The sequence below is a fragment of the Lissotriton vulgaris genome, chromosome 4_1 (genome assembly GCF_964263255.1).
Source record: "Lissotriton vulgaris chromosome 4_1, aLisVul1.2, whole genome shotgun sequence".
Lineage (NCBI taxonomy): Eukaryota > Metazoa > Chordata > Amphibia > Caudata > Salamandridae > Lissotriton > Lissotriton vulgaris.
The window spans coordinates 1941409557-1941434165 of record NC_141691.1 but is presented as its reverse complement, the minus strand read 5'-3'; the positions used below and the strand labels follow the sequence as shown (position 1 = coordinate 1941434165).

Sequence of the window (24609 nt, the reverse complement as noted above, 5' to 3'; positions counted from 1 at the left end):
AGAAATATGCGAAGAAGGAAATCAAGGACAATAGGCGAGGCGGGCTGGAGGACTGTCAGGAGTCCGGAAACTTAAACCTATTCCAGAAAGGGAATTTCATCCTCTATTTTATACATTCTGTGCATAATGCTAGAAGTTAACCATAATGATTGACAACAGACTAAAAGCTGACATTTCTGACCAGTGGCGTTCTGGTGATGCCCCCTGTGATTTTCCCATGCCCCTGACCACAGCACGGTGAGTTTACAGTTTTCACAGAAACAGCAGTAGGTAATATTTCAGCACTAAGGCTATGATAACAAGTTCCCCAATGCGGAAGGCGATAATTATCCCACCCACAGTTGCCTGACAACACAGTGGTGTTTGGAATTTATTGATCAATCAATTAATCAGTATTTATAAAGCATGAATAATCACCCAATAGGGTATCCAGAGGCTCGCAGGCCCTAGAGGCGTATTTGAACAGCCAGGTCTTGAGGTCCATTGGATATTCCAGAAGTGAGGTGATGGTCCGGAGGTGCATGGGGAGACTGTTCCAGGTCTTTGCTGCGATGTGGGAGAAGGAACGTCCCTCTACTTCTGCTTGGGTAGATGCGGGGAATATAGGCAAGTGAAAGAGAGATGAAGCCTGGTCTTCTCAGTGTTTGGTGGCGTGTCCTTGGTTGTGTAGAGCCTTGCATGCGTGGCTCAACAGCTTGAATTGGCATCTCTTCTGTACGGGGAGCAAGTGGAGTTTCCTGGGGTGGGGTGTGATGTGGGTTTGTCGAGGAAAGCAGAAGATGAGACTGACTGCAGCTTTCTGAATGGCCTGAAGCCTCTGTAGAAGGTGTGCGGCGGTTCCTACTAAGAGGGCATTGCTATTGTCCATTCGGCTAGTGATAAGGGCATGTGTCAATGTGAGTCTCTTGCTTGTGTAGGGGTATCCAGATGAATCAGGTGCTATCACACTATCAGGTGCTATAATTATGATTTATTTTGAGTTACCCTCAATATAAACAACCTTACCATTTGGATGAGGGTGCTTACCATACCAGAATCTAAATTTCCCATTTTGTTATCATGCATTTCCCCTATAAATATCAACAGGCTTGAGCTGCCAACGTTTTTCCAGGGGAGGCAGATATTATTGCACCCAGTTAACTCCAAGTCCAATAAAATCCACAAAACTCTATGGGGCATATTTCCAACAACTAGCGATAATTATCGCTATGTTGGTTTAGCTGCCATATTTTTATCGCCGAGCTGCGGCGATTTTTATCGCTTAGGAGCCTTGCTATTATCAAGGTTTATCTCCTAAGCGATAAAAATTGGCCGAAATGCATGAATATCGCTGAAAAGTCAGCGATATTCATGCATTATCGAGCTAATGCTCTTAGCCATGTTATCCACCTCCCATTGGAGAACATGGCTAAGAACTGCTCAGCTGGCTAAGGAACAAGGGCACCCTACGAGCTATGGACCGCAATGGGTGAAGATAAACACGCCGGAAATGAGGCGTGAGGAGGCGAGCCTGTGGCTTCGTGATATGGCAATCAGTAATGTCCATAGCTCTGCCTACCATTTTTTAAGGGATAACAGCTCCCTAATTGCGAGGGCTCATCATTTTGCGCCGTAACCCTGACGCTGAGCACCCCTCCCCGCACTCCGCTTCTTCAAAGCGAACATCCCAAGCCTAGTGACCATGTGCACCGGCTTCTGGTTCCTCCTTCAGGCCACTCTGAAGCGCCATCGCCATCTCCGCCCAAATTACTAAACGGATGGGCTACTTCACAAGTTAGTCCTGGCCCCCAGCAGATTCGCTGGCTATTGTGTTTTGCAAATTTTAGGCACAAAACTTTTTGTCCTGATGATGATTCCTTGTATTTCGTTTATGGAATCGAAACGTCGTCGACCTTTTACGCCATATATGCAAATGTATATTTAAATTGTGACTAATGGTGTAACTGAATTTCTGTTAATTCCCATTTCTCAGAAATCGCTCACTTTCTGCCTAACCTATCTCTCTCTTTGCTTCTTTCTATCACTCTACTTTGCCAATTTGTAAGCGTGAAGGCACAGGCTTGTGTCTCACTCTTTGTGAATGTAAGACAACTTTTCTGCTTAACTTTTCAAACAGTAAAAATTCTTGGTGATCACTGTCCGGCTGGACAAATCACGTTAACCAATATAGCTCCATTGTGTCTATATTCATTTAGTCGTAATTATTTACGTACAGGACCACTGTTGCCAAGTATAGAGTAAGAACTGCTCAGGGCAGGTGTTAGCTTTTGGAGATATTCGTGCTTAGTGCAAATATCTCAAAAAGTTGGTAATAGGAGCTAGCGATGTTAGCAACTGTTTACAGTCGCTAACATCTTGGCACGCCCACTTTGCATGTCATTAGTGATAAATATCACTGACATGCAAAGCGGGGCCCAAGATGGTCGCTATCTCCTACTAGCTATCGCTAACTGGTGTTAGCGACAGCTAGGTAATAGGGAGATAATTTTATCTCCGCTTTCTTGGCTTTTAAAGCCAAAAAAGTGGAGATAAACCCCCTTGATAATATGCCCCATAGTTCCGGTATCTGCGACAACACAAGTTACTGCAAATATCGGAATTTATTGGTGCACATATAATTCAGGTCTAAGTGTAATCTCTTGTATGATTCAGTCTCAATTGGAGAATTCATGTATATTTCCATAGCAGCTTGCGTTTTGTTAAAATGGATAGGAGTACCAAACCTCTACACCAAAAAACAAGAACAAAAAAAATCGCTAACATTTTAAACAGCTGTCCACAAAAGTTATTTTAGTCCTAGTGTAATGTTAGGGAGCTGCTCAAAATGCTGTCACAGCTGTTAAAACATGGCCGCCTCTGCCTCTTAAAAGGTATGTATTTTGAGAGAGCCCTGGAATTACAATGCAGAATAATGGCAGCTTTGAGATGTTGGAAACGGTGGGTGTAAAAACCAGGCTGTAATCTCCATTTTGTGCCCATGACTGAAGTGCTCTATTATACATCCCTCTTGATATTTGAACACATTGAACTACTTTGGTCAGCGATTACCGCGGCTCCCCACTGAGCATCAGAAGAACAAGTTAATGCCATCCATTTCCCAGATGGAGAGCTCGAGAGGCAGGGCCATGGCGCCAAAGGCAGCATTCACTGTAGTCACTACCTCTCTCTGATGCTTCACTGACCCATTATGTGCTTCAATTTAGTGCTTTCACATTTTACTGAAACTATTGGTGAAGGTAACCCAGATAGGGACTGTGAACTTGTGGGGAGCAATTCACAAAAGTATTTTAGGGTATAGGGGTCTCCAACCTTTTCAGTAGTAAGAGCTACTTATGTTCAGTAAAAATCATTATACTATTATAGCGCCATATACACCAGAAAATAATATTTTAGTGGCCACCTATGCAAGATTATCAGCGCCTTGAGACCTCTTTTGGTGATAAGTGCGCTATATGAAAGCATCTGACATTTGACATTTGACATTGCCTCAGAGCAGGATTACCAGCAGTAATGTAAAAAAGGCTTTGTCAATTTTGAATGCCTCTACAAGGGTAATACATATCAGGCATATTTTCAATGCCCCTGGCTCCAAGGTAATAATACCAAGGTAATATTAGTAATAATACATCTTCCAGTGCTACAGGATTATCATTAATCATTTTTAAATATTTTTGGGAAATTATGGGCTTTGAAAATACACACATTTTCATCTTGAATAAATACTTTTCAGTTTTGGTAGGTGTATATTAATTACACCTAGCAAAATGATTCTAATTTAGTAGCCTGGCCTGTGCACTGGAGGGCTACTCTCAAGTAGCTGGAGAGCTACCAGTAGAGCCCGATCTACCCCCGAGAGGGCCGGCCATACACTCATTGTGCACTTAGGAGTGTAACACTACTACTCCCCTGCCCTGCTCCGAGAGCGGAGCAGACCCTCCCTGCTGCCTAGCCGCAACAGGAGCAAATAAAATGAAATATTAACAACCAGGGCCAGATGTAGGTAAATCTTATTTACCGATTCATAAATACCGAATTTTACCGATTCGGTATTTATGAATCGGTAAATAAGATGTAGGTAAAAAATCGGTAATTTTTACCGAATCGGTAGGATTCGTTATTTACAGATTCGGTAATTACCGAATCGGTATTGCCCATTGATTCCTATGGGCCTTGAAGCCCATAGGAATCAAAGGGCAATACCGATTCTGTATTTACCAAATCCTGCAAGGGTGCAGGGGGTGTCACTTTGACACCCTCTAGCACCCCAAGTACAGGCTTGTGTGCCATGTGGCACACAGACATGCCCTAAGGGCATGTCTGTGTGTCACATGGCACAGGTGTACATGCACAGATGTGCATGTACACCTGAATTCGGTATTTTACCACCCAATTGTATTGGGTGGTAAAATACTGAATTCTGAAGGCCTGTAGCACTGTCAACAGTAATACCTACATAGCAAATTACAGATTCGGTATTTTTACCGATCAGTAATTTTACCGAATCGGTAAAATTTACAGAATCGGTAAATTTAACGAATCTGTAAGTTTTTCTATCCCCTACATACCAATGTCCAAATACCGGTCGGAAACGGCCGAAAATCGGTATTTTCGGCCGTTTCCGACCGGTATTTGGACACCTACATCTGGCCCCAGTTGTTATCATTTAATTTTTCCCTTATTTTCACTCCCAAAAGCAGTGGGGAGACGCTCCTCTGCCTTAGCGGAGGAGCCGCCACTGCTTGAAGGGTTGGGATGCCACGGAAGGCTTAACCCCCCCTTCGAATTTGGAGCCATTTCTGAAAGATATATAAGTATCACTTTGCGTTCGCCAAGATGCTTTTGTGAATAGGTCACAGCTTGTGTTAATTACACTATGTGTTAAAATAGAGCACCTTAGATATGTGTCAATGACAGGCTGCAGACCAACTATGCATTACTTAATTATGAGTGGGCCTGTGTCGGATTCGATAATGATTGCACCTGATAAAATCCACAAACATGGTGGTTGGAATTTTTTGGGGTGCCATTGTTTTCGCATTTTCAAACTTTTTATGGAGTGACATGTGCATGTCCAGTACATACTGGACAGTATCACACATTTCTATTTAAACAGGTTTGACTGCTGACATTTAACAGAAAGTTTCATCTTAATTTCCCTACGTAATTACGATGCAAAAATAAACCTTGCACAATTTCTAATAGCAATATTCGTGTAGGGATCACAATGTTACAGGCTAATTGTAATCAGACCCATAATATTTTACTCCTGCATAAATTGTCCTTTTTCTGTCCCCTTTTGATTCAGTTTTCTCTTTATTTATTCTGGCATACTTTCTGAACTCTACAAATTGAGCCTGGTTCTACATTTATTTCATTTAAGGAAGATGTCTTAGGGTCTCACCGCAAGCAGGTCCTCAGAGTATAACAACATTTAACAAAGGCCCTGTGTAATGAAGGCAGGTGAAGGTTACCCATTCCGTGATTGTATTTCTGATTAAGAAAGATCGCCTTAATGACTCAAATGTACTACATTTTGCATTTCTTATTATAAAATACCCGGCTAAAGACACCGATCCGTGCTCATGTGGTAGGGGTACAGAGGAGCGCATACGGCGCGGCTGCCGAAGGACCTTTCCTCTGCTCCGCTTGCCCGAAGACTAGTTTACTTCTACACAGGGACGGCTCCTCAGTTAATGCGGAGGACAGCCGTGGCCCGTGGAGGGAGTTACGGTGGGGCAGGAAGGCGGGGCGGGGGAGGGGCAGGTTGGTGGGTGCTAAAAACCGGAATATGGATAATTAAATTGTTTACTTACCTCCAATTATCCATATTCTGTTTTTTAGCACCCCTCAACCTGCCCCTCCCCCGCCTTCCTGCCCCACCGTTACTCCCTCCACGGGCCGTTGCTGGCGGAGGAGTGTCGTCCCACTAACTAAATTGCCCCCAGAGATGGAAAAATAAAATGGTAATGAAGTTCATTTATCACCATTTTATTTTTAAAACCCCATCCGAAGCCGAGCATCAGGACGGGGGTGGGGCTTTCTGCTGTTGCCAGTCAGGCAGCAGCAGAAAGCAGTGATGGGCATGGCATTTCAAGGTTAAAGTGCACCTGTGTCTTTGGCTGGTCGTCTTCCAACGGCCAGCCCGACATCCACATTTAAACATCTCTAACCCAACTGTCTAAGGCAGCTGGGTTAGAGACAGCATAGGGATCCAGTGCCCTTTGGAGCCCCGAAGAAGGCCGCTTCCTCCAATCCCGGCACTTCTTTATGTTGCATAAGAGCAGCACCAGGATTGGTTACTGTAGTTTCCTGGGTCCTGCATTGGAGCCTGCGTAGCTGAAGAAGACCAGAGCAAGGAGGACGTTGTGCCAGGAAGAAAAGTTTAATTATTTTATTTATTTATTGATTTATTTGGTTTTTTTTTTGGCCTACCACCCTATATACATGCCACCCGGCATTACTTCTAGTGAGGAGTATTGCCATAATGAGCCTGCCTGAATAGGCGTATAACTCAACATTGACGATGCCTTCCAGGATATAAGGATGTCAGTACTGCCTACAAAGACTAATTACCACTAGATGAGGCTTTCTTTAGACTCTAACTCCGTCTGTACTCCAATAAAATGAATTGGACTTTTGCATCTACTTTAACCCGTTTACCGCAACGGTAATTCCCGCCGCAGTGCGCCCGTTTTTTATCGCGGGTGGAATGCCGTCGGCCAATGGCCGACGGTAGCACTGGCGAGGTAGCGCTGCCGTCGGCCATTGGCCGACGGCAGCGCTTAAAGGGTTAATATTGGCATAAACGCAAACTAACGACATACACCATGTATATATAAGGAAAGTTCTGCCAAGAACCCTTTAGCAATAAGCAACATATAGAAAATGATAGATTCCCTTGTGGCACTCTTTCGACTATAGGTATTCCTGGACGCGACTTCCCAAACATTCCAAGAGTAGTGAAAGTGACAACACACATGCTTGACTCCCAGTGGTAGCATATGTGTTATCACTTGCTCCTTCTTCAGACCTCAACAGCTTCCTCTTTGTTTTGCAGGAGATGATGGGAATTGCAAGTAGAAACTGCAGGAAGTAAGCAGGCCTCTTAGGACCATGTTTTCATACTATGGAGGTGACCTATGGGTCTAGGAGATACGCAGAAGCCAGGGAAGTGCCAGTAATTTCAAAGGGAAACTCAGCAGTAGTATCTGGCATTCCTGACTACTAAACCGATGGCCTTCAACCTCTGGGGTGTCCAAGGTCCAAGGCTGTATTCACAAGTACCTCAGCATAGTTTTGTAAATAAAGATGGCTTGGAAGCGCGCCCTTGTTTATTCAGCACCTTTTTAGGCTCCCTTCATTTACAAGCTGTGGTTGTAAAGTGTATAAAAACATTTAGTGCAACTCTGCGCCAGAGTGACATAGGAATGGAGTCAGTGTGTGTGGTGGCAGGGTCAAAGATGTGACCAAAAAGAACAAAATATTCTACAGTTTTTTTGATGGTTTTTCACTTTGATGTAACTTCCAATAAAATAGTGCATATACCTTAAATGAAAATTGGATACAAGTTAAACATATCAGTGGGAAATGCACTCTTTTTAACATATGAAATATCAGTTTCTAAATGCAGTCACTTGATGTATCAGTGTGTGCAGTGTGTGTAACCAGACAATTGAATCCTAGTTTGTGTAGTGGGGAACAGGGACTTGTGTATTTATAGTGCTACATGCTCCCAGCTGTGACAGAAAGCAATGTGAATATGTAAATCATTATTTTAAAACTGTATTACACACAGTAGACAATAGAATGCCCCAAAATGATTTAGTGTTTGAGGTAAAGCAAGTACTTTCGAAATATATATGCAAAATGATTTCAAGTTTACCATAAAACAAATACTTTCAAAATATATATTTTAGTAATAGCTAATCAGACTGTATCTAGTCTAACCATGTTTAGGTTTCTATTAAAAGGATGAACTCAAGAACTAAGCTGTGAGCCTTCCATTACCCACCAAAAAGAATAAGGGGCATATTATCAAGGGGGTTTATCTCCGTTTTTTTGGCTTTAAAAGCCAAGAAAGCGGAGATAAAATTATCTCCCTATTACCTAGCTGTCGCTAACACCAGTTAGAGACAGCTAGTAGGAGATAGCGACCATCTTGGGCCCCACTTTGCATGTCAGTGATATTTATCACTAATGGCATGCAAAGTGGGCGTGCCAAGATGTTAGCGACTGGAAACAGTCGCTAGCATCGCAATCTCCTATTACCAACTTTTGGAGATATTCGCGCTAAGCGTGAATATCTCCAAAAGCTAACACCTGCCCCTGAGCAGTTCTTAGCCATGTTATCCAATGGGAGGTGGATAACATGGCTAAGAGCATTAGCTCGATAATGCATGAATATCACTGACTTTTCAGCGATATTCATGCATTGCGGCCGATTTTTATCGCATTTGCGATAATTATCGCTATTGCTTGGTAATATGCCCCTAAATCTTTGTCACCATGAAACTCAGAGGGGCATATTACCAAGCAATAGCGATGATTATCGCTATTGCTTGGTTAGAGACAAAAATTTACCGCTGAGCTGCGGCGATTTTTATCGCAGATAAACCTTGGTATTACCAAGGTTTATCGCAAATGCGATAAAAATCGCCCGCAATGCATGAATATCGCTGAAAAGTCAGTGATATTCATGCATTATCAAGCTAATGCTCTTAGCCATGTTATCCACCTCCCATTGGTTAACATGGCTAAGAACTGCTCAGGGCAGGTATTAGCTTTTGGAGATATTCGCGCTTAGCGCGAATATCTCCAAAAGTTGGTAATAGGAGATAGCGATGCTAGCGACTGTTTCCAGTCGCTAACATCTTGGCACGCCCTCTTTGCATGTCATTAGTGATAAATATCACTGACATGCAAAGTGGGGCCCAAGATGGTCGCTATCTCCTACTAGCTGTCGCTAACTGGTGTTAGCGACAGCTAGGTAATAGGGAGATCATTTTATCTCCGCTTTCTTTGCTTTTAAAGCCAAAAAAGCGGAGATAAACCCCCTTGATAATATGCCCCTAAGTGACTCCATAAATAGAAGCATATACTGGCTCACAAGCAGCCTTCATATCTCAGCCCATATTACAGAAGTCTCTTGGGGGCACAACAGGCATTTGCGCCCGCTTTTTGTGACCCTGGGTCACTTTGGCATTACAGAATACAGATAGCGCTGGCACTGCCTGTGTGCCTAGGCTATCATTAAAGGCCATTCCCTCATGTGCAGGGTTCGTGGACCCATACAAATGACGCAATCTCTTTACCTCTGCGCCATATTTTGGATCTGGGCACAACCACAAAGAAGGTGCCAGGGGGCGCACTGACAGTGCGTCATAAAAAGGCGGTGCCCTGTCAGTGTGCCTCCTGATGGCAGCCTTTTGGACAGGGCCTTGGAGGTCCTAAGGATGCCCCAGACATCCCCCCGGAAGGCGGTGCAGTCACTCTTTGCACCCGCCTGCAAGGAGATTTCTCCACCCTCTTTGAATTGCAGGCAGTTTGCTACCGCCAAAGGGAAACACAGAACTGCTTTGAAGCAGCCTCTCCATATTTCACTTGATTGCAACACCTTCAACCTGATAGGGCGCCCTTTTCTGTATGCGCATGGTGCTCCTGTTTGAGGTGCGCCATGGCACAAAGAGGGAAAGTATGCCCTATACATAATAGGGACCCTGGTGGTTAACCAATTGCATATATTATGTTTTCCAGTTAGCAGAGACCCTGGTGAGAAAGCCATTTTGTTCTTAAGCTTACTGTCCCTCCCTCAGCTTCACCGCACAAGAGAACTCCTCCCTTTTTGCTTTCAGTCAGAAACACCTTAAGGTCGGTGTTACCCAGGATTGGTTATTTTTTATTTTTAATATGCATACTGCTCTATTTTTGTAAAATTAAAAAAATCATTGGCTCATTCTTTCCCATTGATTCCACCCACCTTGACATCAAATTTCATGCAGATGCCTTTCCAATTGAGTTGCAGTAGCAGTGAGATCAGCAGGGTCAAATTCAGGTGCAGATCTCTGATCATCTGGACTCCTGGGGCATCACAGTAGTGGCCCAAGGGAAAGAAAAGAGCCATAGCTAGTGCCAAAGAGACAGACAGGCAACCTACGGGTCTAATGTGTTCTTCTGTAAATGGATAGAGAGAAGCTTCCCCACAGAGGTATCCCAGAGAAAGGGCAAATTATGGGAGTTTTTTTTTTAGGAAAGGCCATCACTACCATTAGTTCAACCTGAGCTGTGACACCTGGGGCATAGGTATGAGGGGCTATTAAACCCCAATTATGGCTGATTTGCTACCTAAAAGGGGAGTGGAGAGTCATTATCCTTGCTAGCATTATGGCTCAGGTCACCCTTGCTACGGGGTTGTGATGTAGGACTTATTTTCATTAGTTTAACTCAGTGTTCTCCAAAGTTGGTCCTGGAGGGCCGGACCCATGCCAGATTTTTAAGATAATCACATTTGTCTAAATAGGTATATGCTAAAAATCTGCCCTGTAGTCTTCCCTGCAGGACTGACTTGGAGAACCCTGCTTTCAAGCAAAGAGAGCAGGCAGCCTGCTTGTGCCTCAGATCTTGCATTGTTGGCTCAGTGTACTGGGAAGAGGAGTACAATCAGTACTGCCGGTGCAGTAGTACTGGGGCCAAGAGGTGACCTTTGACAAATAAACCCCAATAATGGCTGCTTTACTACCCTTACTTCCTTGCATTAGGGTCCAGTGAAAACCTGCTGTGCCAGTGTTGCTTTGGGACTCAGAGCAATGATCCAAGGGAGGGGACAATTGAAGGTGGAGGAGACACCTTAAGCTTGAACTCCGAGTGATGCCAGGGAGGGTGAAGGGGCAAGAAGGTGGCCCATGTTTTTAACAAAGTGCAGAAGAGACAGCTTGCTTCACAAGGACGTATCTATCATTAACACCTTGCATGCATGCTGATGACGAGCTCAGCTCGTCATGCAGCAGGGTGGCCGTGTGCTGGTGACGAGCTGAGCTCGTCATGGCCTCCGCGGAACGCCGACACGGGGATAATTACCCCGCTGTGTTGGGCGTTCCATCGAGCGGGCGTGGCCATGACGAGCTCAGCTCGTCATCAGCACACGGCCACCGTGCTGCATGACGAGCCAAGCTCGTCATCAGCACCGCAGCGCGCAGCCCCCCTCCCCCCACGCCGCTGGGGAATTAGTCCCGCGGCGATGGGGTTAATGAAGCAGAAGCACTGGTCCTGTGTCCAGGGGTGTTGGAGTCCCACTGCATCACAACTAAGGCTGTCTTACCTTACAAAAGAGACATGAGAGTTTGTGTTCCTTAGTAGAAGAGGGCACACTTGCCCCAATAGGGGGCAGCATGTGGGAGTTCATTGTGTTCAGAAAGGGACTGGGAGCTTGTTTCAAGATTGGATTGATGGCCATGCATGATGGGGAAGGAGTGGAATAGACAGAGGGGACCGTCTACCAGTTAGCATCTACCATTAGTGCCACAGACCCAGTTGCAAAAGGGTCCGTGAGTGTGAGGGATTCACAACACCACAATTATAGGGTAACGTGTTGTGTCTGCTCTTTTATAAGTGTCACATTTAGTGTGGGTTATGAACTACAGAAGAATTATCACTGCCTTGCCCCTCCTACTCCTCTAATCCGTGCCATAAAGTTTTGGAGGGGGCCCGACTTCAAAACATTTTACTTTGGGGGGCTTGGCGAAAGAAAGTTTCAATACATCTGCCCTACATTGCCATTCATGTAGGCAATGGGCCTGGCCCCTGAAATTGAAGGACGCCCCCTTAATGAAGGCCCTATTGTGATACAGTGGCAGTGTAGAACTAGACTTCCACCTTTCTGTTCATTTCCCTTTTTATCGTTCAAGCCTGCTACTCAAGAAGACGTTTCTGTCTGAATCTAAAAGAAGAGTGTCCTGGGCTGCGCAAGTTCTGCACTTTCCCTTTTTCAAAGTACTTTGAAGATAAGGTCTGTTTTCTGGTATCTGAACTAACTTTCACCAGTTTCAAACATAATGAAACAGAAACTGGGAAGTTACACAAAAAGACATGATGATATCGCCGTTCAACTCTTATAACATGACTCATTTGTCCTAAGTGTTTTTCCTGATTCCACATCTGTACAGGTCCCTCATCAAATTGAAGAGGAGAGAATGGAAAACATATACTATTATTTATTGCCCTTTCAAAAAAGCTTATTAGTAGTGTCCTCCACGAAGATCAAAGGAAGCAGTCATCCTGTAACTCAAACCACCATGTACTCCCAACATCAGCAGCTGCTCGATGATTGGGCCAATCTTCAAGTGATCAAATGACAGCTCTCAGCTTACCTTCTTCAAAAGAAATCTATGTGACTAACAATCACTTCCATGCCACAGTACTCTCGATTATGGTCTGATAAGATTCACCAACCACTTTTTTTGTAGATGTGTTTATAAACTTGTACAGTTCGCCCTCCAGCCTAAACAAGAGTGAGGCATCTTTTTGACCAAGGTTGATCTGTCTATCTTGCAATGTGCAAAAGTACAAGAAATTCAGAGCTTCAGAGTTTCTCAGAAGTGGAAAAACGTGTGTGTAGGTGTAATATTTGTGATGTGTGAACCTACCTGAAATGCAGCGGTGTGCTATTAAGGATCAAAGGCAAAGATGCAGGCAATTAATTATTAAAGGAGTAGCTGGATTCTGAGAGCTGATGTGGTCTGTTAATGCATTGTGATGTAGTTTTTCGTTTCTCAGGTATGACTTTACTTCTTTCTCCAAATTTGAGCACGTTTATGGCAGTCCAGATCGATGTGGGGATGTTATGTTGCTTTGGTTTTTCTCTTTTGTTTTTTTTTCTTCTCCATTGTGAATGTGTGACAAGAGCCTCTAGAGGTGGTGAGCTTTCAAACATATAGATATATAGGTTGTGATGGCTTTGTAGATGATGCAGCTGGTTTTGAAGTCTGTGTGAGCTAGCACAGGGAGCCAGTAGAGTTCCCTCAGGATGTACAACAGTTGAAGGCAACAAATCTCAGTAGAGAAGGTTTGTGGTGACCACAAACTCGAATTGTGGGCGTGCCTTTTGAGTTGTATTTGATCTTTCAATATAGCCTACCTAGCATGCATCACCTTTCATTGTGTTCTGGGCAAACTCCAGAAAATTAACTTTGTCTGTGAGGTCTCTCCTGGTCCATGCTGCAAATAAGCCACTCTTCAATGACATTCTCGAAATATATTTAGGCTTTCTGAGAGGGGGCAATAAGCATGTCCAGGCCTTTCGAGAGGACAGGCCTCTGGTCGCTGTTGGCCAAAGTCTGGGATTGTCAATATCGCATGCACAATACACAACGGAGAGATCACATTTCTTTGACACTAAACAATATGCACTATTTGATCGTAGAGAAATAAGTGTTTTTTTTATATTGGCTTTTGTACATAAATATAGACTGGGCCTCAGCGCTTGACATTGAAATCCATAGGTTATAGGTCACCATCGACACTAAGGCCCTGAACTGCAATTCTTTTTTTAGGAATGACTTATCGAAGTACCAAAGAGTAAAATTTTCAGAATATCCAGAATTAATACATTTGTGGTAAATGTATATTCCAGGAATATCAGTGGAGATCATTAGCACTGGTCTTTTCCATTTTGAAATTCCAACTTTTTATCTTGCTTCGATACTGGATAGTGAGAAAAATTGAATGGCTCACTTTGCTGCACTTTGGAATCCATAAACCTTGCTGCCACTGTCCCCCAGCAATCTGTGCAGAGCTGGACGGCCGCGTATTAATTGTCGCTCCAAAAGTTGTCCACCTTTAAGTAGCACGCGACCAGCAGCTTGATTTATGTGTAGGTAAGGACCGGGATCCGCTTGCAGATGCCGCTCCGTAGTGGATTTGCCTGATGCGTTTCGAAGCTCCATATTGTTAGGGTCTGGGGCTAGTCCTCTCTCAGTGACCATGTACTGACATCACATGACCTGTGGGCAGTGGGATAAATGTTTGTCCTACCTTTACCTCATTGCTTGATATTGCCATTGTATGGATTCTGGTATCCTGGTCTCCTGGTTGCTGTTTGCTGTTTCTGGAAGATTCCTACTGTCCTGGATTCTTTTCCCCTCCTTCCTCACGGGCTCGTGAGATGAGTTCATTGTCCCTGCCTTGGCTGCCCCTGCTTGGTTCTCCTTCCCCCTCTTTTAGCTAGTTAGTTACTTGTCCCGTTGTTTCTTAATCCCTTTCCCCCCTCGTAATTTTCCCAGCGTTTGTGGTCGGTTTTGAGTGTTCGGGGGCTCCTGTTCGCTGTATTCGTTTTTTGTTTAGTGCCCTTGTTTGGAGGTTTGCCGAGAGGACGCAATGGGTTCACGAAGCGTTTAGCTTCGTTACAGCGCGTCTTCACTTAGACGCCTCTTTGCTTCTTTGTAAGGCGGAAGTGACGTTTTGGGTCATTCCGCGAAGGGCTTTTGTATACAAACGCTGGGATTCTAGGTATTCCCGAGTGTCTCCTACCCGTCCCTTTCCCTTTGCCTCTTATTTAGTAAACAAAGGTTTTTTTTCTGGCATATGACAAAACCTCTCACAAGACCTTTTTTCCCTCGTAGTGCACTGTAAAAAACGAAGGACACTGTAATTACGAACTCCTGATTGGCTATTCGATACAAGAGACTATCTTGAATTGCCCTTTTTCTTTACTCTTGTGCCCAGTGCCTTCATGAAGCAGAGCCTGCGCTAACCACTGGTAAGAGGGGTTGTGAATGTTGTGGCAGGACATGGTCACTGGTGTTGGGAATAGAGCAGTGTGGAACATATACATATGAAGGGGATGTCTTTTTTCTGTTTCACATAGGTGCAGAAGCGTGAAGGAGGGAGCTGTGTCCTAACGTTATACTAGGGTGGAAGACTTGGTGTCTCCTCAAAATACCACCCTATTTTCAGGTTAATTGGCGCACTCATAGTGGTTGTCTTGTGAGTGGCCAGTGGGCAGGAGAAGGGGACTGGTGCATGCTACGTTCCTGCAGTGCTCGGGCTGGGTGGAATCCAACACATATGCTTCTCTTCAGAGGCTTTAACGGAAGCGTTGTGCGCAATTGCTGACCCACTTCCCCACTGTGTATTATGGGAAGTGTAGTGCGGAGAGCACACAATCACGTCCTATATGGACCCGCAAGTGGGCCCGTCCACATTCCTGTATACGGCTGCTGTTTCACTTTCGGGACCCCCAGGAGTTACGGGGTGGTGCATACTCCGCGGCTGGATGGCCGTGTATTAATTGTCGCTTCAAAAGTTGTCCACCTTTAAGTAGAACGCGACCAGCAGCTTGATTTATGTGTAGGTAAGGACAGGGATCCGCTTGCAGATGCCGCTCCGTAGTGGATTTGCCTGACGCGTTTCGAAGCTCCTTATGCTTCTCTTCAGAGGCTTTAACGGAAGCGGTGTGCGCAATCGCTGACCCACTTCCCTACTGTGTATTATGGGAAGTGTAGTGCGGAGAGAACACAATCACGTCCTGTATGGACCCGCAAGTGGGCCCGTCCACATTCCTGTATACGGCTGCTGTTTCACTTTCGTGACCCCCAGAATTTACGGGGTGGTGCATACTCCGCGGCTGGACGGCCGCGTATTAATTGTCGCTCCAAAAGTTGTCCACCTTTAAGTAGCACGCGACCAGCAGCTTGATTTATGTGTAGGTAAGGACGGGGATCCGCTTGCAGATGCCGCTCCGTAGTGGATTTGCCTGACGCGTTTCGAAGCTCCATATGCTTCTCTTCAGAGGCTTTCACGGAAGCGGTGTGCGCAATCGCTGACCCACTTCCCCACGTATTATGGGAAGTGTAGTGCGGAGAGCACACAATCACGTCCTGTATGGACCCACAAGTGGGCCCGTCCACGTTCCAGTATACGGCTGCTGTTTTACTTTCGTGACCCCCAGGAGTTACGGGGTAGTGCATACTCCGTGGCTGGACGGCTGTGTATTAATTGTTGATCCAAAAGTTGTCCACCTTTAAGTAGCACGCGACCAGCAGCTTGATTTATGTGTAGGTAAGGACGGGGATCCGCTTGCAGATGCCGCTCCGTAGTGGATTTGCCTGGCGCGTTTCGAAGCTCCATATGCTTCTCTTCAGAGGCTTTAACAGAAGCGTTGTGCGCAATCGCTGACCCACTTCCCCACTGTGTATTATGGGAAGTGTAGTGCGGAGAGCACACAATCACGTCCTGTGTGGACCCGCAAGTGGGCCCGTCCACGTTCCTGTATACAGCTGCTGTTTCACTTTCGTGACTCCCAGGAGTTACGGGGTGATGCATACTCCGCGGCTGGAAGGCCGCGTATTAATTGTCGCTCCAAAAGTTGTCCACCTTTAAGTAGCACGCGACCAGCAGCTTGATTTATGTGTAGGTAAGGACGGGGATCCGCTTGTAGATGCCGCTCCGTAGTGGATTTGCCTGGCGCGTTTCGAAGCTCCATATGCTTCTCTTCAGAGGCTTTAACAGAAGCGTTGTGCGCAATCGCTGACCCACTTCCCCTCTGTGTATTATGGGAAGTGTAGTGCGGAGAGCACACAATCACGTCCTGTGTGGACCCGCAAGTGGGCCCGTCCACGTTCCTGTATACAGCTGCTGTTTCACTTTCGTGACTCCCAGGAGTTACGGGGTGATGCATACTCCGCGGCTGGAAGGCCGCGTATTAATTGTCGCTCCAAAAGTTGTCCACCTTTAAGTAGCACGCGACCAGCAGCTTGATTTATGTGTAGGTAAGGACGGGGATCCGCTTGTAGATGCCGCTCCATAGTGGATTTGCCTGACGCGTTTCGAAGCTCCGTATGCTTCTCTTCAGAGGCTTTAACGGAAGAGGTGTGCGCAATCGCTGACCCACTTCCCCACTGTGTATTATGGGAAGTGTAGTGTGGAGAGCACACAATCACGTCCTGTATGGACCCGCAAGTGGGCCCGTCCACGCTCCTGTATACTGCTGCTGTTTCACTTTCGTGACCCCCAGGAGTTACGGGGTGGTGCATTCTCCGCGGCTGGACGGCCACGTATTAATTGTCGCTCCAAAAGTTGTCCACCTTTAAGTAGCACGTGACCAGCAGCTTGATTTATTTGTAGGTAAGGACGGGGATCCGCTTGCAGATGCCGCTCCGTAGTGGATTTGCCTGACGCGTTTCGAAGCTTGATATGCTTCTCTTCAGAGGCTTTAACAGAAGCGGTGTGCGCAATCGCTGACCCACTTCCCCTCTGTGTATTATGGGAAGTGTAGTGCGGAGAGCACACAATCACGTCCTGTATGGACCCGCAAGTGGGCCCGTCCACGTTCCTGTATACAGCTGCTGTTTCACTTTCGTGACTCCCAGGAGTTACGGGGTGATGCATACTCCGCGGCTGGAAGGCCGCGTATTAATTGTCGCTCCAAAAGTTGTCCACCTTTAAGTAGCACGCGACCAGCAGCTTGATTTATGTGTAGGTAAGGACGGGGATCCGCTTGTAGATGCCGCTCCATAGTGGATTTGCCTGACGCGTTTCGAAGCTCCGTATGCTTCTCTTCAGAGGCTTTAACGGAAGAGGTGTGCGCAATCGCTGACCCACTTCCCTACTGTGTATTATGGGAAGTGTAGTGCGGAGAGCACACAATCACGTCCTGTATGGACCCGCAAGTGGGCCCGTCCACATTCCTGTATACGGCTGCTGTTTCACTTTCGTGACCCCCAGAATTTACGGGGTGGTGCATACTCCGCGGCTGGACGGCCGCGTATTAATTGTCGCTCCAAAAGTTGTCCACCTTTAAGTAGCACGCGACCAGCAGCTTGATTTATGTGTAGGTAAGGACGGGGATCCGCTTGCAGATGCCGCTCCGTAGTGGATTTGCCTGACGCGTTTCGAAGCTCCATATGCTTCTCTTCAGAGGCTTTCACGGAAGCGGTGTGCGCAATCGCTGACCCACTTCCCCACTGTGTATTATGGGAAGTGTAGTGCGGAGAGCACACAATCACGTCCTGTATGGACCCACAAGTGGGCCCGTCCACGTTCCAGTATACGGCTGCTGTTTTACTTTCGTGACCCCCAGAAGTTACGGGGTAGTGCATACTCCGTGGCTGGACGGCTGTGTATTAATTGTCGATCCAAAAGTTGTCCACCTTTAAGTAGCACGCGACCAGCAGCTTGATTTATGTGTAGGTAAGGACGGGGATCCGCTTGCAGATGCCGCTCCGTAGTGGATTTGCCTGACGCGTTTTGAAGCTCCATATGCTTCTCTTCAGAGGCTTTAACAGAAGCGGTGTGCGCAATCGCTGACCCACTTCCCCACTGTGTATTATGGGAAGTGTAGTGCGGAGAGCACACAATCACGTCCTACATATATACTTACATTTATATATATCCAGCAAACAAATTTGCGACTTGCTCCTGACTGCAGGTGGTTCAATACAAGGCTCTGTGGCTTGACGTTTTTAAACAATAAACGAAGCCTCTTAACAGATATATATATATATATATATATATATATATGTTATTTTTTTACATATATATATACTTATATTTATATATATACTTACACATTTATATATACCCAGCAAACAAATTTGCGACTTACTCCTGACTGCAGGCGGTTCAATACAAGGCGCTATAAACGAAGCCTCTTAACAGAGATAAGAGAACTTGTACTCGAAGATAGGCGTTAATCCATTCTTTACTGTGTATCGAGCATCATGGAAACACTTGATTCTTTTAAATATCTGGCAACTCTGAAAGAGACGCGTTTCAGCTCTTTAAAGCCTTTCTCAATCCATCAGAATGCCATTTTGAGTGGTCTTTATATAGTCACCACATGTATGAACTAAAAGGAATTCTTCACCTTGGTTTCTTGTAGTGCTTATTTGCATATGTGTAAAATGTTGTCTATAATCTTAATTACTGCTCAAATAGCTCTGTGCCACAATAACTGATGTTACAATTATTTTTTAGATTTCATTGCAACACATAACATCTTCAAACAATGTGGAAAATATAGCTCAGTCAATGCCACCAACTGCCGTGTTTTGCTCTCATATTCTGAATCAAATGCCAATTATCCTTCATGCTTGACAAAACATGATCAGGTTTGGCGGCAACGTTTTCACAAGGTTTCCATACCGTTCAATTCTCCAAAGTATAACAATCTCCGATTTGAAAGAAAATCTAAATTGGTATGTCTAGGGACACCGACGCTCTGCGAATCCTCCGGATTTCGTGCTGAGATCTTATTGGCTTCAACCAGGAAGTGTTGGCAGCCATTTTGAGATTTTGCCTCAGCCAAGTCCCATAAAACAGTGTCAAAATAAAGGAAGGGTAGAAATACCCATAAACCCTAGCCCTGGTGCTGGGGTCCCCCAAGGATTTCACTAAGGCAAAAAAGCATTAAAAAAAATAAATGTTTTGCCTCGCAATCATGAATATTCACGAATTCACTGTAAATGTTATTTCTTTTTAAAACAAGCACTGTTTCCTTGCTTGTTTTTATTTTATCCCCTGGGTGGGTCAGGTCCCAGGGATATGGTATAAAATGGGGAGGGCATACAATGCTTTCCTCCTGCAGCTCTTTTGAGACCAGGGACTACCACCTCCCCGGGGCTATATTAACATATTGGAGGTGAGTGGTTGACCCCCTCTGCTGCAGCTCTTTAGAGGCCTGGGAACCATCAACTTCCGGAGGTTTTATTAACATATTGGAGCGAGCCTGCATGGACTCCCCTCCCCTGGGAGACAGCTGTTTGCTCTTGCTTGGAGGGAGCTATGACAGCTCCCGTCAAGCAAAAGCAAACAATAAGACCGCTTCCAGCTGGCCTGCTGGGAGCAGAGTTTTTATCTGTTTCCCTGCCCACTATTAAGCGGGCAGGAAAACAGATTAAAGAATTGCTCCGGCACAAAGGGAGCTTCATATTTAGCAGTTTCCTGCGTGTGGGAGAAATGTCAGGGACCTTTTGGGCATTGAGGCTCCCTGCGGTCTCCAGAGCACCCTGCATGAAGAGGCCGGGCCCCTGGGGTGGGGTCCTCGAGGCTAAAATCATCCTGGGGAGGAGAGCCGCGCGGCACCCCCCCTGTTCAGTTTTGGGTGGGCCCTGTGGGATAGGGCCCCAGAGCCGAAAACAGCCCAGGGAGGGGGGGCACATGCCCCCATCCCCCATTTAAATTACTACAAGCATTTTAATATGCAAAATTACCTGAAGCTTCGCCTATTTGGCCCCGTCCCGTTCATCATTTTGGTATACAATGGTCTTACTGCCTTTTGCAAGGATGATGAACAGCTTACCAAAAGGGCCACACGTTTGTTTCCAGCTGATTTTGGTGATGTGTTGATGATGCCAAAGAAAATGAGGACATCTCCACCAAACAAAGAAGCACTTGCTTCAAAAAGTTAAGAGGAAGTACTCTTGTTTGGTGCAGATTCACCTCTGTGTCGTCTCGGTGTCTTCTCTCGTAAAGGATTCCTGTTATCACAGATTTCTGGAAAAAATGCTGCTGCAGCTTCAAGCAGTATACGAACTATTAGAGTTACCGATGAATTAAGCTCCCCGCTGTGTTGCTTTATTTACATGTGCAGACTTTTGCAAAACTAATTTATTATTAATTTGCAAAAATGCTACATCCAAGAGAGGTTCTTTTTGTTAAAAAAACCACAAAAAAACAGGTGGCTGTGGGCCCGATTCACAGAACTAACTTAAGACAAAATCCTAAACTTACAACCATTTTGGTATTCACAGAAGGCACTTACTCATTTTGGTATTCACAGAAGGCATTTACTCATTTCGGTATTCACAGAAGTTAGGAGTCCTAACTTTAGGACTCTAAATGCCTTCTGTGTATACCGAAGTCCTAAAGTTAGGATTTTTCTCAGTTTAGGAGTAGTAAAGTTAGGACTCCTAACTTCTGTGAATACCAAAATGAGTAAGTGCCTTCTGTGAATACCTAAATGGTAGCAAGTTTAGGATATTGTCTTAAGTTAGTTCTGTGAATCAGGCCCTATGTGTTTATCCCCTGGTATACACACCTCTGTGCCTCCTGGGTTTGGAGTTAGGCATGTGCTTTTGAAACTACTAGCAGTGCACACTCCCCCAAGAGGGACACGATGACAGCCTAACTGAGAGCTTTCAGAGACCCCGCCCCTTAATGAAGTAAAACTATAGCAAAATGTGCTGCAATATGCCGCATAATTTGCCTTTTCTTGCTGCATAATTTACTCAACCCTGTCGCATAATTTGGCCCTCCTGTTCCGCATAGTACCCACTTCACATTGATGTCTTTGATTGTGATGCACTTCCCTGTGTCCCATACTTTGTGTTGCCGAGATATGCACCAGCGTCTGGCAATTTTTAGGCTGGTCATCAGCTGCAGACAATGGTACAAGGCTGTTTGATAAGCTCCACTGCCTGACCCATGTTTCCGAGCTCTGCTGTCTGCAGCTCTCGCACTAACTCCGAGATATTTCTAGTCAATGTATGCACTCAAGATGCCAAAAAGAAATACACAGGTCTCCCCTGTGCCTGCACAGCGTAGAAAATGGGATCATGCTACGGTGCCTGCAGTGTTCCAAGAGCTTTCATAAGTCGAAGCTGGCTACAGACACAAGTGTGATCCCCACATTATAGCAGATGGTGATGACTAGTAAAAACGTCCACGCTTGTCTCTGTGGTATCGTGGGTATTTTGTTGACAGGTGTTTGAGGTGTTTAATGGGTTTTTATGGTCATTTATTTTTCCTTTAGGGCGAACGAGGTATCGATGGATTTCCTGGAAAGCCGGGCACAGATGGAGTAAACGTAAGTGCCAATGTTTCTGCGCCATGTTGTTTTTATGAGTGATAAAAGATAGGCATCTAGATAGCTCTATGATAGTGGTAAAAATAGGTTAAATGTAATCTGCAGAAGAGAACACGAGGCTGTGCAATTATTGAAAACAGTATTCAAAATGTCTGCTTTCATAAATAGTTTATAACTCGATTAATAATCTGTTGAGTTACTCTACACTCATTGTGCAGCTAGTTCAGTGTCTTATGCCATGTTTTGTATTTTTACTCCGTTCATTTTTGTTGTTAAAATATATTCTGGCAGCATTTGCTCAATTAATTCACAGAACTGTTTTAAACAAGCAGATTAATGCATTCACAGAGCACCGTGGCCACCAGTTGTGAAATGTGTATATGTTATTTTTTTATCAATTACAAGCACTACTTTCTTTTTTAACATGTGTATATGTCCCAGTGGGATCATCTCTGCCTTCAGGTCTACATAAAATGAAACAGATATCATAAGACCATTGGAATGTTGGGAGTGGTATTGAAAAAAGTCGAGAGGCAGTGCCCACAGGGAGTGGCACAGACCTTCTGCTCAAACATTCACTTGTTTTTCTTTCTGTTTCACTCTTTTTAATTTAGATCCTTCTACCCCCAATTAGTGGAAAGTTCTATCAGCATTATAGCCCTTCTGCTACAGGATCCACGAGTTGCTAAAGGCCCCCACTCTTACCCTAGACCAGAGCTCCCCAATGTCGGTCCTGGAGGACAGAATCAATTCAAGATTTTTAACATACACGCATTTAGATGAATGCAGTTATCTTAAAAATTTGGCATGGACCCTACCCTCCGGGATCTGCAGTGGAAAACCCTGCCCTAGGCCCTCAATTGCAATTAAAGCCTATAACTCTGGTTCGGGTCTTTAGCATCGGTGTAGCCTACAATACTGGACTGTAATGCTACATTATTGCAAACAGAAGATGCTCTAACACCTCAGTAAGTGTACTTTTTGGGAAGAGGGGGAGGCACGGCTGTTGTATTCAGAGAAGCATGGGTATTTTCCTGTGATAAATCTTTGAGCATTTCAGAGGGAGAAGCATTTGACTTCTCCTTCATTCTCTCCCCTCACTGTACCATTGGAGGCACATTGATCTATAGACTGCCTGGGCCGATTGGTTCCTTTTTAAGCTCTTTAGGAGAGGCACTAGCGGAACGCATCTTACGCTTTCCAAAATTTCTCCTTCTTGGTGATTTTAACATTCACTGGGATGCACCTGGCTCTTCAGATGTGCTGGCTCTCCAAGACCTTCTAGGCATAACACACTTAACACAGTGGGTTGCCAAACCTACACACTCCCGTGGACATATGTTGGACCTGATATGTTCCAACTTTACACTGGCCCTTAAAGATCCCCAGCCGGTTATCTGGTCCGACCATGCGGTAATTCACTTTTCCTGGGCAGTGACATTACCATCTCGCCACTCTTCCCCTCCGGTTGGCCCGCAAGTACGGAAAATTAATATCCCTGGATTGGTTGAAACCCTTACACACTCCCAGATGGCTCTCGCAAGTGATTTAGAGGGCCAAGTTGACCTCTTCAATGCCTGGATCTGCCGAGGTGTAGAGGCCACCCCTAAACCGGCCCCGCAAAACCACCGACGCGGTCTGCCATCTCAACCCTGGTATACGCCAGCGCTTGGAGAGCTAAAAAGAGCATGTAAAAAATCCGAGCGGCGTTGGAGGGCTGCTTACTCTCCTCAAGCCAAAGCCGACCTCCGCCTAGTCCAAACAGAATACTATGCTTCAATCAAGACTGCAAAATGCGCTTACTTGGCAACTAGATTTTTAAAGGCAGAGAATAATGATAAGGAGATCTTCTCTATAGTCCAAAGCTTTCTGTCACCTCTAGCAGAAAAAAAAAAGATTCCGGTTTCCGCAGACTGGTGTGAGGAGATCTCATCCTTTTTCATTAATAAAATTAAGCTAATTGAAGAGGGATTTCCTTAAGTGCAGCGGCCACTCTTCCGCTAGCAGAGGCTCCAGGTACTCTCCCGAGCAATTGCCTGGCCAAATTTACTATGGCTGACCAAACAGACATTCTTGCTCTGCTGAAAGCTCTCAAATCAGGTTCCCCCGCGGACCCTTGTCCCGCAAGAGTTTTGGCTGGAGTAGCGGACTGTGTAGTGACAGAAGTTACAGCCATGGTGAACTGGTCAATGCAATCGGCAACGGTACCCAGACAGTGGAAGCAAGCGAAACTTCTGCCCCTCTTAAAAAAGCCTTCAGCAGACACTCTTGTCGCAGCAAACTACCGCCCCATTTCTTTGCTCCCGGCATTGGCGAAAGTCTGCGAAAATGTGATCTTTCGGCAGCTTAACGCCTTTGTTGAAGAATCTGGGGCGCTTCACCCAGCCCAGTCGGGCTTTAGGTCCTCCTTTAGCACAGAGACAGCCTTGGTCGAGGTGGTGGAAGCCATCAGGGATTGTACGGACGGGGGCGGCAGAGCGGTACTAATTTTATTGGACCTCTCTGCCGCCTTTGATAAGGTCCCTCATCAACTCCTTTTGGCTCGCCTCACAGACATCGGCCTCACTGGGGCTGTATGGTCCTGGCTGGAGTCCTTTTTGGACTCACTGTATCAGCAAGTTTGGATGCCCCCTCATTCTTCCTCGGCCAGGTTAGTTCAGACGGGGTCCCACAGGGCTCAACATTGAGCCCACTTCTTTTCAACATCTATATGACCCCTCTGATCTACCTGGCTGAGAAGCTGGGTGCAAAAATTATGGCTTACGCCAATGACACCCAGCTCCTGTTCACTTGGGGTAAAACACAATTTGAAA

General features: G+C 45.5%; 1 protein-coding gene across 1 annotated transcript in view; it reads left to right on the top strand.

The window, feature by feature from the left end:
* Positions 1-24609, top strand: part of COL22A1 (collagen type XXII alpha 1 chain) — a 994625-nt gene that overhangs the window by 653130 nt on the left and 316886 nt on the right. The window contains exon 18 of the mRNA XM_086966258.1: positions 21743-21796. Coding sequence (XP_086822384.1) covers positions 21743-21796 — 54 coding nt within the window. The remainder of the gene's footprint in view (positions 1-21742; positions 21797-24609) is intronic.